General features: G+C 38.7%; 1 protein-coding gene across 1 annotated transcript in view; it reads right to left on the reverse strand.

Moving 5' to 3' along the window:
- Positions 1 to 7,901: 7,901 nt before the first annotated feature.
- Positions 7,902 to 15,454, reverse strand: part of CA10 (carbonic anhydrase 10) — a 209,991-nt gene continuing 202,438 nt past the window's right edge. Inside the window, exons 7-9 of the mRNA XM_075518919.1 lie at positions 11,483 to 11,637; positions 8,964 to 9,138; positions 7,902 to 8,096 (exon numbers count right to left, since the gene is read on the reverse strand). Coding sequence (XP_075375034.1) covers positions 8,074 to 8,096; positions 8,964 to 9,138; positions 11,483 to 11,637 — 353 coding nt within the window. The 3' untranslated portion in view covers positions 7,902 to 8,073. The remainder of the gene's footprint in view (positions 8,097 to 8,963; positions 9,139 to 11,482; positions 11,638 to 15,454) is intronic.

A 15,454-nucleotide genomic window follows, 5' to 3' on the forward strand; every position in this document is an offset into this window, starting at 1 on the left:
TGTCCCTAATTCCTATTTTAGGTGCAGGCAGTAGGACAGGATAGTAGTAACTAGCTTATGTATTTTGCTCTCTGATCTAGCTGAAATTGAAATTCGTGTGATGAAGACTAGCATGGACGTATCGAGGCACGGAGGCAGGGAAGCAAAAGGCCCGCCATGTATTCCTAGTGTTGTGCCCTGATAATAGCAGTCGGTGTGATCTCTGTTGTTTTGCTTGATTTGTAGTGTAGCAACATGGTGAATCACAACAGCATATCCATATATCAGCTTTTTGATGTGTTTCTGTGGGCCATGCAGTCAGGCTGCTGGAGACTTGCTTCCTTTCAGGCTTGCAGCCTCAGGCACTGGTCTGTGCAGATGAGCCTCCTGTGACATGTAACTCATACAAAAGCATAACAATCCTGAATGCCAGGCACAAGGGTCGGCTGCTAGCTTGCCATGTAACGATATGAATCCTTGCTCAGAGAATTGAGCTTGCATTTTGCCCTTAGCTTGAAGGTAGCCGCTATTCGCATGTGCAGTGGAAATCCAGACAGTGCTGTAACTGCTTTATGAGCCAAGCTCTTTTATCTAGTTTAGAGTTTTTATTTTTAAAAGATAGGGCTAATTATTTTTTAAACAGAGTATGAGAAAACAGGGCTCCAAATGATTGGTGGGAAAATTATATCCCTGCCCTGGGAATAATTATCTTGCTGTGCATGGCAAGTACATGGGAATAGAAGAGTCTGAAAGACACACTAATAATCTGAAGAGCTGGCTGAGCTGCCAGAGCAAGAAGAATGACACAGGGGGAGGAAGGAGGCAGGTGGGCTCTGGGCTGAAAGCCAGCACCAGGGCTGTACATCCACAGCGAAGCTGTACCCCAAATGCCATTGAAACCTTCATGCATTGCCTCCCCGGCACAGTGTGGTGAAAAAACAGAGACAGAGTTGAATGGTAGGTCTTCAGTAGAAATAACCTGTTTATTAGAAGACTGGGTGCATTTCAGCTGCCTTTTTTTTTTTTTTTCCCCTCCCCTCTTGGCTGTATCAGCCCACCAAAAGGCAGAGCCACATTAATGTTTCAGTTCAGATCATTTAGAGTCCTTACAGAAATCTTACCTAGGGTAACAACTATGTCCTCTGGCGTTTCCTGTGCTTGCAGGAAAGTATGTCCTCTATGAAGAAATTGTCTCTATTTGTATGTAAGACAAGTGACGTGGAAGGAGGCAGGGGAAGAGTCGATTCCCGTAATTTGAAGGCTGGAATTATTCTGTACCCGCTTCATCATTTGTATTCTGAATTATGCTGGGATTCCTCAAGACTGTTAAGAGCCGAAGTCCTGTTGGTCTGTAATTTGGGCTAGGTGATTTAAGATCTCAAAAGGGGATGTTTGCTTTAGTTAGTTCACATGCTTTAAGGAGAGACCACATAGAACAATCCCTCTTGCCACTGCTTACCCTGTGGCAGAGTTTCAGTGATTTAGTTTTTAATGCAAGCATTTCAGCTGGCCATCTGTGTTGGAGGAATGCGGACAGCATTTGGATGAAATGTTTGTCAATGGAGTTCCATTTCTGTAAATTTTTCTGCAGCTCATAGAACACAGATACAAATAAATGTTTAATGAATGAGGCCTCCAGTATGGCCTCAGCCTGAATGTCTGAAAATGTCACTATTATTCGTATTGCTGTCAAATTCTAAATTATGCCGGAAAGAAGGCAGAAAGCTGACATCCGCTTGCTGCTCTATTATTGTATCATTAAGGGAAAAATTCAGGATAGAGGGAAAAGATCGATCTTTTCTCCGTGTGATTCTCCCGAATTCTGTTTTCTGCCATTATGCTTATGACTTTCTATGTTGTCTTAACATACCTTCATAAGATTTTAATCACATATTTGAATATTAATGTAGTGTTTCCTCATCCTTTTGAGACGTTCTCACCTCTTCACCATGTATAGTTTACAATCACTTCCTCATCTTGCAAGTTAAATCTGGCAGTTATCCAAGAGTCTTTTAGGCCATAAGTCTGAAGTGCTAACACCACTAAGGTGGAACAAAAATAGCAGGAATAAACCTTGAACCATCTAAAAATGTGGAGTGTTCTGAATCCTGGCACTTGGGAGTAGTTTGGAGATGAGGCACTGTCAGCAGCCCGTTCTATGTGCAGGTGAGTCAGGGTGCAACAACCATATTTACAGTGGCTCATAATTAAATCTTTCTTCATGATTTGTGTTTTGCCCTCTCTTTTCCTCAGCTAATCCTACCACCGTTGTAATATAAAGAGTGAGGTCTGCTTTGCACTTCAGCCATCAGCTTTGCATAGGCTGAATTCCAGGTAGTCTCAACCAAAGCATAGGTGTGCAGCAGGACAGTAAGCGAAGCAAAGCATGAGGTATTTCTGGCAGACTGTGATTTCTTTGCAGAGCCCTAGAGATAGGATAACAAAATCACCTGATACAGGGTTGAGGAGGCACATCCAGAATGGGGTCAAGGAATCAGGAAGGACATTCTGAAAGTGACTCAGCATTGCTTTCCCTTGATCAAGCAAAACCACTACAGTTGTGCATTTGAACATACGCCCTGGATGCAAATACCTGAATGTCTCAGAGAATGAGATCTCTTTGCTAGCTGTTGACTGTCTCCTTATGCTGGGAATAGCCACCCAAGACTGAAGTTCATAGCCTTAACCTTTGTTCTGGGGTGACTGTAGTATTTTTCAGCTGTAACTTCGTTCCACTTTAGATTTACTTTTGACTCTCGCTCTTTCTTCCCTTACAGGGTGGGAGCATCTGCCTGAATTCATAAACTGTGTCGATTTTTTTTTCCTTTTCTTTCTATTTTTCTAATACTTCTTCTAAGGACTTTTTTCTCTATTTAAATACTAAGGGTTATTTTCCCGTCCTTAGAAGATTTATTATCCTGTTTTTCATTTTCTGCTCTGAGTATGTGTTTGACACATCTTTAGTTATTAGAATAGAAGCCTGACACTGTAGGAAACAGAAAGTGTTTGCCTGCATTACGTTTCATGTTATAAATGGTTCTTGTTCTTTACCGTGCAAACAGACTCCTTGAATAATTTTACGGTATGCTGTTGAGAACTGCGGTAAGCCATTTGCTACTAAATCAGTGTTTCTTACAGCAAACTCTCTATGCTTTGTCAGCCATTACATCTGGGGAATAAAATCTAATAAAAAAAAAAACAGTCAAAACACAGAGCAGTTATGGCTGATCTCTCTGAAAAATTTATACTGTTTTGAGTATAGGAACCAAACATCTGGGATTTTTTGGGTAGTGTCCAGTTCTAAAGCTTTGAGATGTACAGCAGAACATGCAAGACATCTGCCTTTTTGCTGCATTTCTGGTGTTTGCAATAAAATATACTGATCAGTTACAGTTTTCCCTTCAGTTCTTGACTTTTGGGGAAGATTCAGCTCCTGAAAGCAGCAGCTAAGGAAAGTTTCAGCTTTATTTTCAGACCGTGATGGAATTTCACTATTATTAACCCTGAGTACTTTAAAAAAATAAAAGAAAAAAATTAAACACCCCTCCTCCTTAATATTAAAGATCACGAGGAATACCTTAAATGTTGGAGGGGTTTTGTCTGCTTTCTGGTCTTGGCCTTTTGGGTGCAATCATATCCTGCTTTCCAGCTTGTCTTCACCAATTAATAGATGTAGCAGCTCTTTTTGTATCATTATTTTAAACTTTTTAATGGCAGCTGAAATATATTGATTCCAGCAACAGTTAATATCAAGAGACTCACCAACTCTTGTATTTTTATGGCAGTATTGTGTTTCTGTGGGGTAAGCCTTTATTGCGTTGCTCAAAGCTGCTTATAATTTTGAAAGGGAAGGCTAGTGTTGGAAGTAGCAAGGCGTGAAACCCCCATAAAAACAAAATGGGGAGAGTAAATGCAGGGTCTGTCAGAAGCAGGAAGGATTCTGAAGTATTATCCTAGGGGTTTTTTTTCTTTGTTTTATAACAAATGTTTTGAAAAGTCCTACAGATTGAAACACCATTGGATGCAAAGTACTTAAAATGATGTTGGCTGCTGGCAGCCCATTTCCACCAGGCCCCCACCTCTCAGGTGCCTAACAAACTAATGTCATATGAGCAGCAGTTATTGTTGACATTTCTTAGGGCCAAGGCATGGAACAGTGTATGGACACTCAGAGCAAGCAGTGCTATTCATAAAACCATGAATTTGGGTGATTTTTAAGTTCTTCTGATCTTTGTTGGCCAACTTACCTTTTTGATTGAGTTGCTTGTCTGAGTTTGAGTTTCTGGATGAGTAAAGGGGAGTACAGCCTTGCACGCTTTCAAGTGTAATTGTTCCCAGCCTTGCTGGAGGCTGCCAGTGCCTTGATCTCAGGTCTCGGTTTTTCAGCACCATTTCCCTTGCCCCCTCTTCTTTCAGAGTATATACGTTATAGAAAAGTGAGAGGTTTTAAATAGTGAGAAAGGATGGTTTTTGATTCATAGGAGTTTGTTTCATAATAAAATATCCAAGCTTCTAGGCAAATCCTTGAGATGTTTGCTTGCTGGTTCAGCTTTCAAGGTGGGAACACAATGGTGGAAAGGATAGGAATGCATGGTATCTATAGGTACAATTATGCTGAAGGTCTTTGCTTTCTGCCTTCATCCCACAGATGCTATTTAGTTCTTATTTTCTGTATAGAAATTATTTTTCCCTTTGATTAAAGGAGAAACTGAGCTTATAAAATTTGGCTATTACACTTTTTTTGAATACTGTGTGAAACAGAGGCTTTTACAGTACTGTAAATTTGAATTTTCTTATGCTTTTTATCATCAAATGAGCTTGCTAAGTTTGGTACCTGGTTTGATAGCATATTCTTAACCATGATAGCAGAAGATCAAATCTAAGCCTTTCCTCTCAGTATTAGGTTCTTAATGTCTGTTATCATCATGGCATGGCAACCTCGTCCTGCCTGTGGTGTTGATTGTTCATTGGGGACTGCTGCCAGGTTTATATTCCCTGCCAGGTAGCTCATGCCTGTACTGGGCCTTATCACAAGCAAAGAATCTCACTCATAATCTGAATGGCTTGGGCAGGGATGGTATCAAGGCCACAAATTCAGCTCTTACTACAAAGTGCTGAGTACTGAGCTCCATGTACAGACTCCTGGTGAGCATTGTGGACAGAAAGCACTCAAGGTGGAGGGATTACTATGTGCACATGTTGCCGTGCTGCATAGACTCTGAACATGGGAAGATTGTCTCTGTGCCAGCTGTTTGATACGGAAACTTTATGGTTTTGCTTAAAGGCTTTGTGATAAGGTGTGGCTTTCTTTGGATGCTCAGTGTCTCTTGGCACAGAGATATGTGCCTGATCTGAAAAACTGGAGCTAGATGTCTAGATTTGAGCACTACTGAAATGTGAGGAATGTGCAAGACATTTAATTCTAAGCTTTCATTTGGTCTATTTCTACTGCAATCTATTATTAAAAAAAAAACCTAAACAAATTATGGCAAGATGGAGTTCATTAGTTCACAAAATGGAGTTGGAAATGTTGACAAATATATTTGTGGTGTCCCAGTATGATTGCTTCATTTCTCTATTTGCAGGGCTTCTATATTGCAGCCTCACCTAATCCAAAGCACAGCATGACTCCTTCCTAGGACTAGTCCCTTCTATCATATCTCTTCCTCCTCTTAAATCCCTTCAATCAGCTTTCAGTAAAATAGAAAATAGGTTTTATTACTTATTAAAAGTTTTATAATGGAGGCCTGGCTTATCTTCCCTACCTTCTGTCACTGACAGACTTGGATCAACAACTGCCAGATATTTGTCCAAAACTACAGATTGAAGCATTGTGGACTCTGTGCTTTCAGTAACTTTACTCTACAACCTTAACAATCCTAGGAGAAGCTTCAAAAAACTCAAGCCACCCACAAGTAGTGGAAACAATCCCAACACCACAAGTTTAAAAGTTATAGATCACTATGGCAACTCAAAAATACTAAATGTGTGTGACTTGTGTTGTTTTTCATTTTTTCTTAGCTAGGTAAATCTAAGGTGATAATTTTGCTTTCTTTCAGCTGCAGAATTTGATAGTATTAATCTACAGTGTAATAGTCACTGTGTGACATTTCTGTGGTTGTGTTGTGGATTTTTCCGATTACTGCACGGTGTTAAGCTGGTATATGGAAGTCATTTGAAATGCTCACAATGAAATAACTTAAGGATCAGGTACTATATATGTGCTAATAGGATCCTGGGCCAGGGTCATCAGCCCAGAACCCTGCTACAAATACAGCCTCACTGTGTCACGGCCCATTTGGGCCAACCTCCCCTCTTTCACTAGTGATTGCTCTGCACCTTTCACTGAGCAACTGAATTGTTGACAACTTTAGGCTCCTTATGGAGTTCCGTCTACACCCATGTACCTACTTTGAGAGTCCCCTGAATGCCAGGCTGTGCATGTTTTCACTTTCCTGATAACTTTCCCTTTCATGTCACAGATGAAACCACACCAGTCGCAGTCTTTCCAAACCGCTGTCTGCAACATACTCAAGAGTTTCCTGTCTGATGCTACCTGCACTGTTCTCTGCAGCCAAAGATGAAATAATGTGTTTGTCATGTTAAAGCTAGTTGGCCTGCAACATCTATAACTTCTTTACAGTGGTTCAGTTCCCTCACACTTCTTGTAGTGCCTATTTTTCCATTTGGTATAAGCAATTCATTGGTCAGGCGTGGTACTTTCTAGGTGCATCTTATTTTCTGTGAACTTCAACATGTTGTGGGTTATAAAGTGAGCATTAGGAATGGAATAGCATAGGCCTGCCCTCTCTCCAGATAAAAAAAGAAGAAGGAAAAAAAAAATCCCTTAATGTGCAAGAAGGTCAAACATGCGCTATGTGAACTTGTTAAACACATTTATTGAGTTCTTGACAGTAACCAAACACAGTGAATGACCATTATAAACAAGAAAAAAGGCATTCGCTTTTACTTGGTCAGCTCCTGCTTTATCTGTAAAGAAAAGATATCCCTTTCCACCACCAATTTACAGGATTGAATGTTTGTCCCAATAATGGATTCAGCAGGGAAAATGGCAATTTTAAACTGAGATATGTTTCAACTGCTTTCTGCTTCTGAGTCCAGCTCCTATTAATGATGGACCATAAAGTGGAGTTAAAGTTATACTAGCTTTAAGTGCATTCCCAATTGCCATTAACTCACTTAAATTGGCTGCAAACAAATAAATGAAGTAAAAAAAATGGAAAAGAAAAAAAGAAAAAAAAAAAAGAAAAACACAAATAATGCAGCCACAAGTAGTAGAGGCATATTATTTCAGAAAGGAAAAAATAAATCAAAGCAAGTTTACTAAATTAATTTGTTAAACACATTTATTGAGTTGTTAATAGTAACCAACACAACATTATGACCTGTTGTAAAACAAGAAACAGAAAATGGATCAATTCTGATTTTGGCAAATCCTACTACAGATATGTGACAAAGAGGGAAATATTTCAATTTCCTTTATATTCTGCAGTGATATATTTACAATACTTATCTCTCAAAGTCTGTCCCTTTTTTAATTAAATGAACAGAAAGATCATAACCTAGAAATAAGTCTCCTCTACAGTCTTCTTGTTCTGTCTCGTCAGTATCCATTAATGATAGTGAAATAATGAGAGCTTTCCAAGGATTACTTGGCACACAGAACACAACTCCACTTTGATGCTGTACCGAGCCACCTTTTTTCTTTCTTTTTTTTTTTTTTGTTTTTTTTTTTGTTTTGTTTTTAATTTGAGGGAGGGGGGAAAAGAGGAAGAATTTCTTATGTACAAAGGCTGAAAAGTCTTTCTTTGTGAAGCTAAATTAGTTCAGGAAAACTGTATCAAAATTGTAATCACATTTACTGTAATGCTGTCTTTTTACTTTTTTTAAATTACCACCAATCATATGAATGAATTTTTAGTTGAGTTTCCAACATGGCAGCTCTTTTCCTACAGCACGTTTGCACATGCTGTCGCGAACCCAAAGAGAGTGAGGTTGGGTGCATTCTAGATTATGTCAATTCACAGTAGTAGTATTCCACTGAGGTTATGGGTTCTGCCTGCTCTGTCTTTCTTACTTGAGGAGCCATTCATTTACTGAAAGGAAAGAGAAACAAAACAAAAACAATTATGCTTTAATAAACTCCAAATATGAAACTGGCTGGATTTAACACTGTATTAGGCACTTAAACAAACTGTCTTGAAAAAGTCAGGAGGTTCAGTTTCCTCCCCTTTCTGGGAAAGAATTAAGTCTGAATGACTGTTTCTTTGAAGTATTGCAATTCAGTCATCAGCCTTGTTGCTGAAAATGTGCTTTCTTTTCCACCCTTCAGTAGTACTCCTTCATAATCATAATATTATTGGTAAGAAGGTACTTTTACACCATTATTGCAGGTAATATAACTGTGTGTGCATAGGCTAAAAGATGTGTCAGACACATTACAGCTCAGTTGTGAGCCCCCAGCTGTGGCAGTGTAGGACTCTACCAGCAGGAGACCAGCTTGGTTCATTTGTTTAATAGCCATTGCATAATACAAAACTTTCCAATTTGGGTGTTTGTTATGGCGGTGCACCTCCAAAGTGAAATTTATTCTTTTGTTTGAGATCAGCTGTCATCAAGACTAGCTCATCCCCCTTTTTCTTTCCAAGGTGGGTAAAACAGAGCAAAATGCACTTTGTAAGGTGAGAAGACTTTAAAATGAGGCTAGAAAACTGAAGGCCTGTCCTATCTGCTTTTAAAAAAATATTAGATGTCCCAGACTGTTTTTAGTCATGCTTTTCCTGCATGTTTCTGGGCAAGTTTCCTCATCCATTTCAAATATGTAATGTTTGACTCATACCATTAGTCCCCCACATCTGGAGTTTCATCTGTTTTTATTTGTATGCTTTATTATGCACTTGGGTTTCTCAAAGAAAAGAGCTCAGTGTAAGCATAGAAAGGATTATTCTGGAGGTAGAACGTACCTCTATACTGTAGTTTCTGTGCTCTATTGTTTGGACAATCTTTTCCCTGTAAACTAAAGTTGATATTAGTTCGGATACATCGATTGTTGAGAGGCTGGACTGGTCTGAAATTGTCGCTCATGCTCAGAAATATCTGTGATGGCTGATTCTGGCTTAGCAGTCGTAAAGAATGCATCTATACAAAATACAAAACAAGGATTTTTAGTACTGGTCTTTCCTGTAAGTAAACAACATACAACACTATTAAATAGACTACTTAATAAACGTGAACGTTAAACAGAATTTCAGTGATTTGTAGTCAGAGGTGGGTTAAAAGAGTTAACTTGAGGTAAAACTGTTCCTTCTGTGGTCCTCTGTTTCTGAGCCCCATTTTAAACGAAAGTAACTAGTTTTGTGTGGAGTAAACGAAAATGGTATGAGGTGTCCTTGGCTGATCAGGAAACAAATGGAATCCAGAGTACTGTATGGCAGCAGCTGGTGCAGAGAAAATGAACCTGATGAATGACAAGAGCTAATTTCCTAGGTTTTGTAGCTATTAGTGTAGCTTCCAGTTGAGAAGACACAGTTTTGGATGATGGTATGCAAGAATCAGGTATGCCCAGTCAGGATGGAAAGGATAACTGACAGAGTCATGCTGCTGAAGTCAAGAAATTAATGATGTTAAAAAGTGAAACCCTCTCTCCATTGACAGGTCTGTCTTGATACTGTCTGTACTGTGTCTGTAGTGTTCTTCTGGTAGACTCTGGCCTTCTTTTGAGATGGTTTTACGGATCAGCAGAGAGGGAATTACTGAATCATCCAGGATTTTCAGTGCGCCCAGCAGTGGTTGGATGCAAAATACAAGCAGACACAATGGTTCTTATGATGTTCTTATGCAACTGTGCTGCAAGCATGTTAATTGGTTAAAGTCAACCAAAACCTTTCAAACTTTGTATAGGAAACTAGAGAGAGAGGGAGAAAAAAAAAAGCACTACATTTTGTATATCAGAAACCCTCAAAATATTTTGGTTGGAAAAAATATAAAAAGAAAATATTTTCCATGCCAGTGTACAATTTAAGAGGTTTGGTTGTGGCATTGAATGCTTAAATGGGGAAATCTAGTAGCTGGGTTTTACATACGGAAAATCTTTACCAGCTTCCAGGGAAAACTTGTGCATTACTTTTTCAGTCTGAGTACACAATGTAATTAGTAAGTATTCCATGAAATCAATTTGCAGTACTAATAGCGGAGGATGTAACTAACCAGTAAAGTGTGACAAGGAGCAAGTATCATGAGATTATAACCCATAGGTACTAGCGTAGACTCCAGAAATATTCTAAACCTTGTTTGTACGTTAATGTTGTAACTAAAAATGTTGCTTGTATGAAAATGCTCAGGTCTCCTGCTTGAAAAGTTCAGAATGTACAGTATGTCTGCCTGTGCTCAGCTGTGTCATTCTCTCACATTACCCATTTAGAAAAGAAACAAAGTGCTTTCTCTGCATCTAGACAAAATTGGACAGAAGGAATATCACAAAGATAAAACATCTCCTCAGGCTTTTTAAAGTCATCTTATTTACAATGTTAATATGATTTTTAAATCCCAAAATAATATTTAGGGTTGTTTTATCATTCCTCACTTCATTTCTCAAGCCAGATTGCTCTGCTGCATGCTTGGGACAGGCAGATAGTGGTTCAAGTATTCCTTTGGGATTCTAGTACACAAGAGAATAGGTTTTAGTTCAGCTCATGGCTCCATAGGCAACAAACTGATGGAAGCTCTGGAGAAGACTGCAATTGGTGTTAAATTTGTTGTTTTCTGATGTTAGGCCTTGGATTGTGAGTCAAGCACAGAAACGTAGCCTTTATGGCTTTTCCACTGGTCTGCTTCCTCAACAGCATAATTTTGACTATGAAATTGTGTTTTCTTTTGAGTAATTTATCCTGCTTCTTTCTAATAGGGACTTCAATTTTTCAGTCTGATTTTCCTGAAGATATTTGTAATGTCTATCCTGTCATCTTATTCTATACCAGAAAGCACTAGCTGATTTTTTTCAAGAAGGTCCCATATATGGGATCTTTGTCACATTGATGTGTATTTAAATGGCCATAACTGTCACTCACAATTTGTCTGTTTCTTTCTGACCTAAGAATGACCTCTGTTATACTTAATAACCTCAGTTATTTTTGTACAACGCTGCTATATTTGTCTTAGAATCCCCATATATCTATTCACAGAATCATAGAATAACTTAGTTTGGAAGAGACCGCTGGAAACCTTTTGGTTCAAACCCTCACTGAAAGTAGGGCCCACCTCAAAGTACATATGTGTGTGTATAGATACTTAAGGAGCTCTAAATAGTTAATATTTTTATTTTGGCAAAAAACTCTTCAATGCTTTTGTAAACTGTATAAATTGCAGGCAGAGATCCCTACAGCAAAAGGTTGAATCTGATTTTGTATGTAAAGCTACAAATACATAAGTTTAAAATATTCTTTTGTACCTATACTAGATTGAGTAATTTTTTAATTAATTTTACCTGCATCCTTGTTATGTAGACAGGTTTGTTCATTATTATCCAGCTTGCTGTTTCATAGCAGGGTGGAATTGTCATTGACCCATCATATGTAATGAAACTAGATGTCTCTGGATAAAGTTCCTCAATATTAAGCCCCTGTAGTAAGTATGCATCATCTGGAGAATAAAGAAGGAAAACAATTGAGATAAAACAATAGCTTCACAAAAAAATATCCCACCCTTTGTATGTACAATCCTTATTCCAGAACATCATCATCAGTTTTACCAAAATATGAATTGTAATGAACGTACATTTCTGAATGCTCCAGCAGTTTGGACAAGAACAAGTAACATGAATTCACTAATCCTGCTTGGGTTGAGTTCTACTCTTAGATGCCCGTGCACACCTTCTGTGAGTCTAGCACAAGCATCCACAGTGAAACTGAATCACGTTTAAGAACGGAAGTTAAAAGCTTCTTGAAGTTGCAGTTATTGATTAGACGTAGCCGTCTTTGGATAATGTTGACTTACCATATTTTGGACTGATTAACAATTTTTACTCACCAAAGCCTTGAGAAGGCCAGGAGTGTTAAAACTTAATTGCCCTTCTACCACAGGAGGAAGTTAAGGTTAATGCATGATAATAAAGCTGTTCAGTGAAGCCTGCTGGCCTTTCATGTGCACAGTGGGGGTGGATGCAGTGCGAGCTCACTCAGAATGCTAAAATTGGGGTGAAAAAGTACGCCAGAAAGCAGCTTACTAGGGTCCCTGCTTTAATCGTAAGTCTCCCTGGGAATTAGAGGTGTCCCTCTGCAATAGAATTCTGTGGACGTGTTCCAAAATATAATGAGATATGGTTATATCTTTCAAAATTCATGAAAGTTCCTCAGCCTTTTCTATACTGTGAGCATTATTTCCCTTGTGTAATGCTGGCCCTACAGTATTTTTGGCAGTGCTGTCAAAACTGGAGCTCAGATTTTCCTGCCAAGTCTCAGGCTGTAGGAGTTCCTTAATAGGAAATACTCAGGGATATGCACACTTTACTGCTCATACACTACTGCTGTCGTGTATCTCAGAGAAAGCTGGGCTGGTTATGAGCCATAATATTGCAAAATCTCTTTGCATGCTTTCACTTGCATGTAGTGTGTTCAATATGGTTCATTTGCAGAGTGAGTGCTAAAATGCGGGCAAGGAAAGCTGCATATTTAGGCGTGTTTCCCCTTTCAATACACAAGATGAACTGGCATGGATTTTAATTGAAGGCAAGGAAGATAGTACAAATAAAATAGAATATACTGTTCAGACTAAAGAAAAATGTTGAAAATGCATCTTTTAAGTCAATGTCAATAATTTAGGCATTTCTGATGGATTCTCTGATGTTTTTCATGTACCATTCACTGTAAGGTTTTGGTTTTGTGGGGGTTTTTTGTTGGTTTTTTTTTTTTTTTAAAAGCTGATAAACGGTTCCTTGGCCATCGGGAAAAAATTGTAAATGGAACCAAGGAAAGAAATATGAACAATCAAGGAAGTGTATAAGAACTATAAAGAGTAATTTAACTTGAATTTAACATATAGCTAAAGGACAAAGCTTAGATGAGCAAAATGCTTGTCTCGTACTATATAATGGAAAAAAAAAAAAGGCTGCAGACTACTCTCTTGGGCAACAGAAAATCAAAGAACACAGGCAAAGCAAATGTGCCCTTTTTTTATTTTGACATAGTGCAGTCAACATGCTACAGGCTTCTGGGGTAGCAATATTAGTGGCTACAGCATCAGTTAAAGTGTCATGGTGAGAGTGCAACATTTATACCACATTGACCAGTGCCTTACAGTTATTTCATATTTTAAATGTGTTTGTTATTTTACGAAATATAATCTTGGCATGTCCTTTCAAGTTTGACAGACATACAGCCTTCTGCCATGTTCTTGCACTTCAAGCCAGGGTAATTGCCATGCCACATAGCTGGATCCTCAAGTAGAGGGGAAAGTACTATTAGTGTCTTGTAAGTGGCTGACTGTCACCTTTTTTAACATGCTCAGCCTTCACTGGCCCATGGCCTGGGATACAGACTCTTTCTAAACCCAAAATTTTCCAGACAGAAGTGCGAAACCATTGCTATAGTATTAGAGCCAAAATGCTGTTAAATCTTAGCAGCTAGAAATGACTGAATACACCTGTGTGCTATTCATTAAGAACATTATTTGCAGTGCAGTGGTAATTTTGCTAGAATTACACGAGAAGAGAATGAATGCATTTTTTTCAAGCCAGTGCCTGTTTTCAATGAGTCATCACACATTTTTCCCTTTCCCACATGAACATCCTGTTCATTATTTATGAACCAAGGAGAGTGGTGTGTTAGCTCCAAATGGCACGGAGTCAGTCAGAATAGATAGTTTCAAACTCTAAGGACCAAATCTGCTTTGTCACATCCATATTGACTTTGCTTGGGCTAAAATGATTTAAACAAGGTAGAATTTGCGCTGAAATGTTTACTAGGAGATGGAAAGCTAACTAAAGATTAATACAAATGAGGGATATTGATGATATATATGTTTTGTGTGTGCCACATTCTAGTTGACTAATTTGTATTCAGAATGGTGCACAGATTATTAACAATAGGACTACTTATCAAATGGAAGATACAGAAGCAGATTTACTGCTGGCATTAGTACAGGTAATCATGGGGGTTTTGGAGTTGCCTCTCATTGCTTTAATAGAGAATGTAATTCATTATTTTGATACGGGCTTCTAACTTCTGTCTGTGGATTTAGAGTGTTGAGTCATTCCCAGAACATAATAACACTCCGGGGGAGGAATATGGCATGTAACAGCGTGGTAGCAGTGTGGGGCACAGTCCTCCTACTCGTTCAGGCAAGCCTGATGTATGCCAGTGCTCTCAAGATCAGGAGACATGCTCTCCTTAGCCTTACTGGGCTTCGGATCAACTGCTTAGGTGACCTTGTGTGCATCCTGAGGACCTACAAAACGTGTGGCCATCTCCCCCGCCAGCACCCAGCAGTGAAGTGGCTGCAAACCTGGTTCATTGCCTCCGTCTTCACTTGGAATATGTTTAAGGAGAGACAGTGAATTATGCTGTGTCAAAATCCATCAGGTGTGATTAATGGGAAACTGGAGGAAAATATCACTTCAGGAAAAGGGGAAGATAGGGCTGAATTAAATAATGAAATAAAAGAATTTGGCCAAGTAAAAGCAGTATTTATTCATGCCTGTATATGGGTAATATTCCCATAGGAAATCAGATGACTCCATGAGAATGGCCTGAGAAAAGACTACAGAATAAGCATTTGGTTATCACAACATTTTTCCCATGAACAGCTCTGCTGTTTCCCTTTCCCCACCACATCTTGATAAAGGTTTCCCATTCTGGAACTGAAACAGAACTAGTGGGTTTGCACTAATACTAGACTGCAACACTTTACTGTCTTGTCTTGTGTTTATTGCAAGTATGTAGTTCAAAATGGTCGAAATCACCATGTGTGATCTCTTGCCAGTAAGAGACTTCCTGTAATAAACCTATTCAGCATTTACTAGATTCTCAGCATCATTCCTACCTACAGCCCACATTCTGTTTATCTTGATCCGCTTGTGCCTTAGGGTGATTTCTGAACTCATGAACTCTTCTCTATACAAATTGGTTTTCATTACATTTCATATTCATTTACATAAAGGCCTTGACTCTGACAATTGTCTTAGCAAACGACAGAAATCCTCTTCTTTTATCCCTAGATTTGTCATAGACGTGGGGTCTGCTTTCACAGCAAATTCTATGTATGTTCTCTTTAAAGCAATATTATTTATAGGGAATATGTTATTTACTGAATGAAGGAAGGTCCATTTGATTTTGAAATTCATATCATGATAATCCAAAAAGGAAAAGTACAGCTCTAATTAGATTAGATTTACAGGGTAAGGAATGTAGAGATCCTCAGCTTTTTAATCCTGAAACAGAGTTTCTCCATTTACCAGCCTCCA

The sequence above is a fragment of the Mycteria americana genome, chromosome 16 (genome assembly GCF_035582795.1).
Source record: "Mycteria americana isolate JAX WOST 10 ecotype Jacksonville Zoo and Gardens chromosome 16, USCA_MyAme_1.0, whole genome shotgun sequence".
NCBI lineage: Eukaryota > Metazoa > Chordata > Aves > Ciconiiformes > Ciconiidae > Mycteria > Mycteria americana.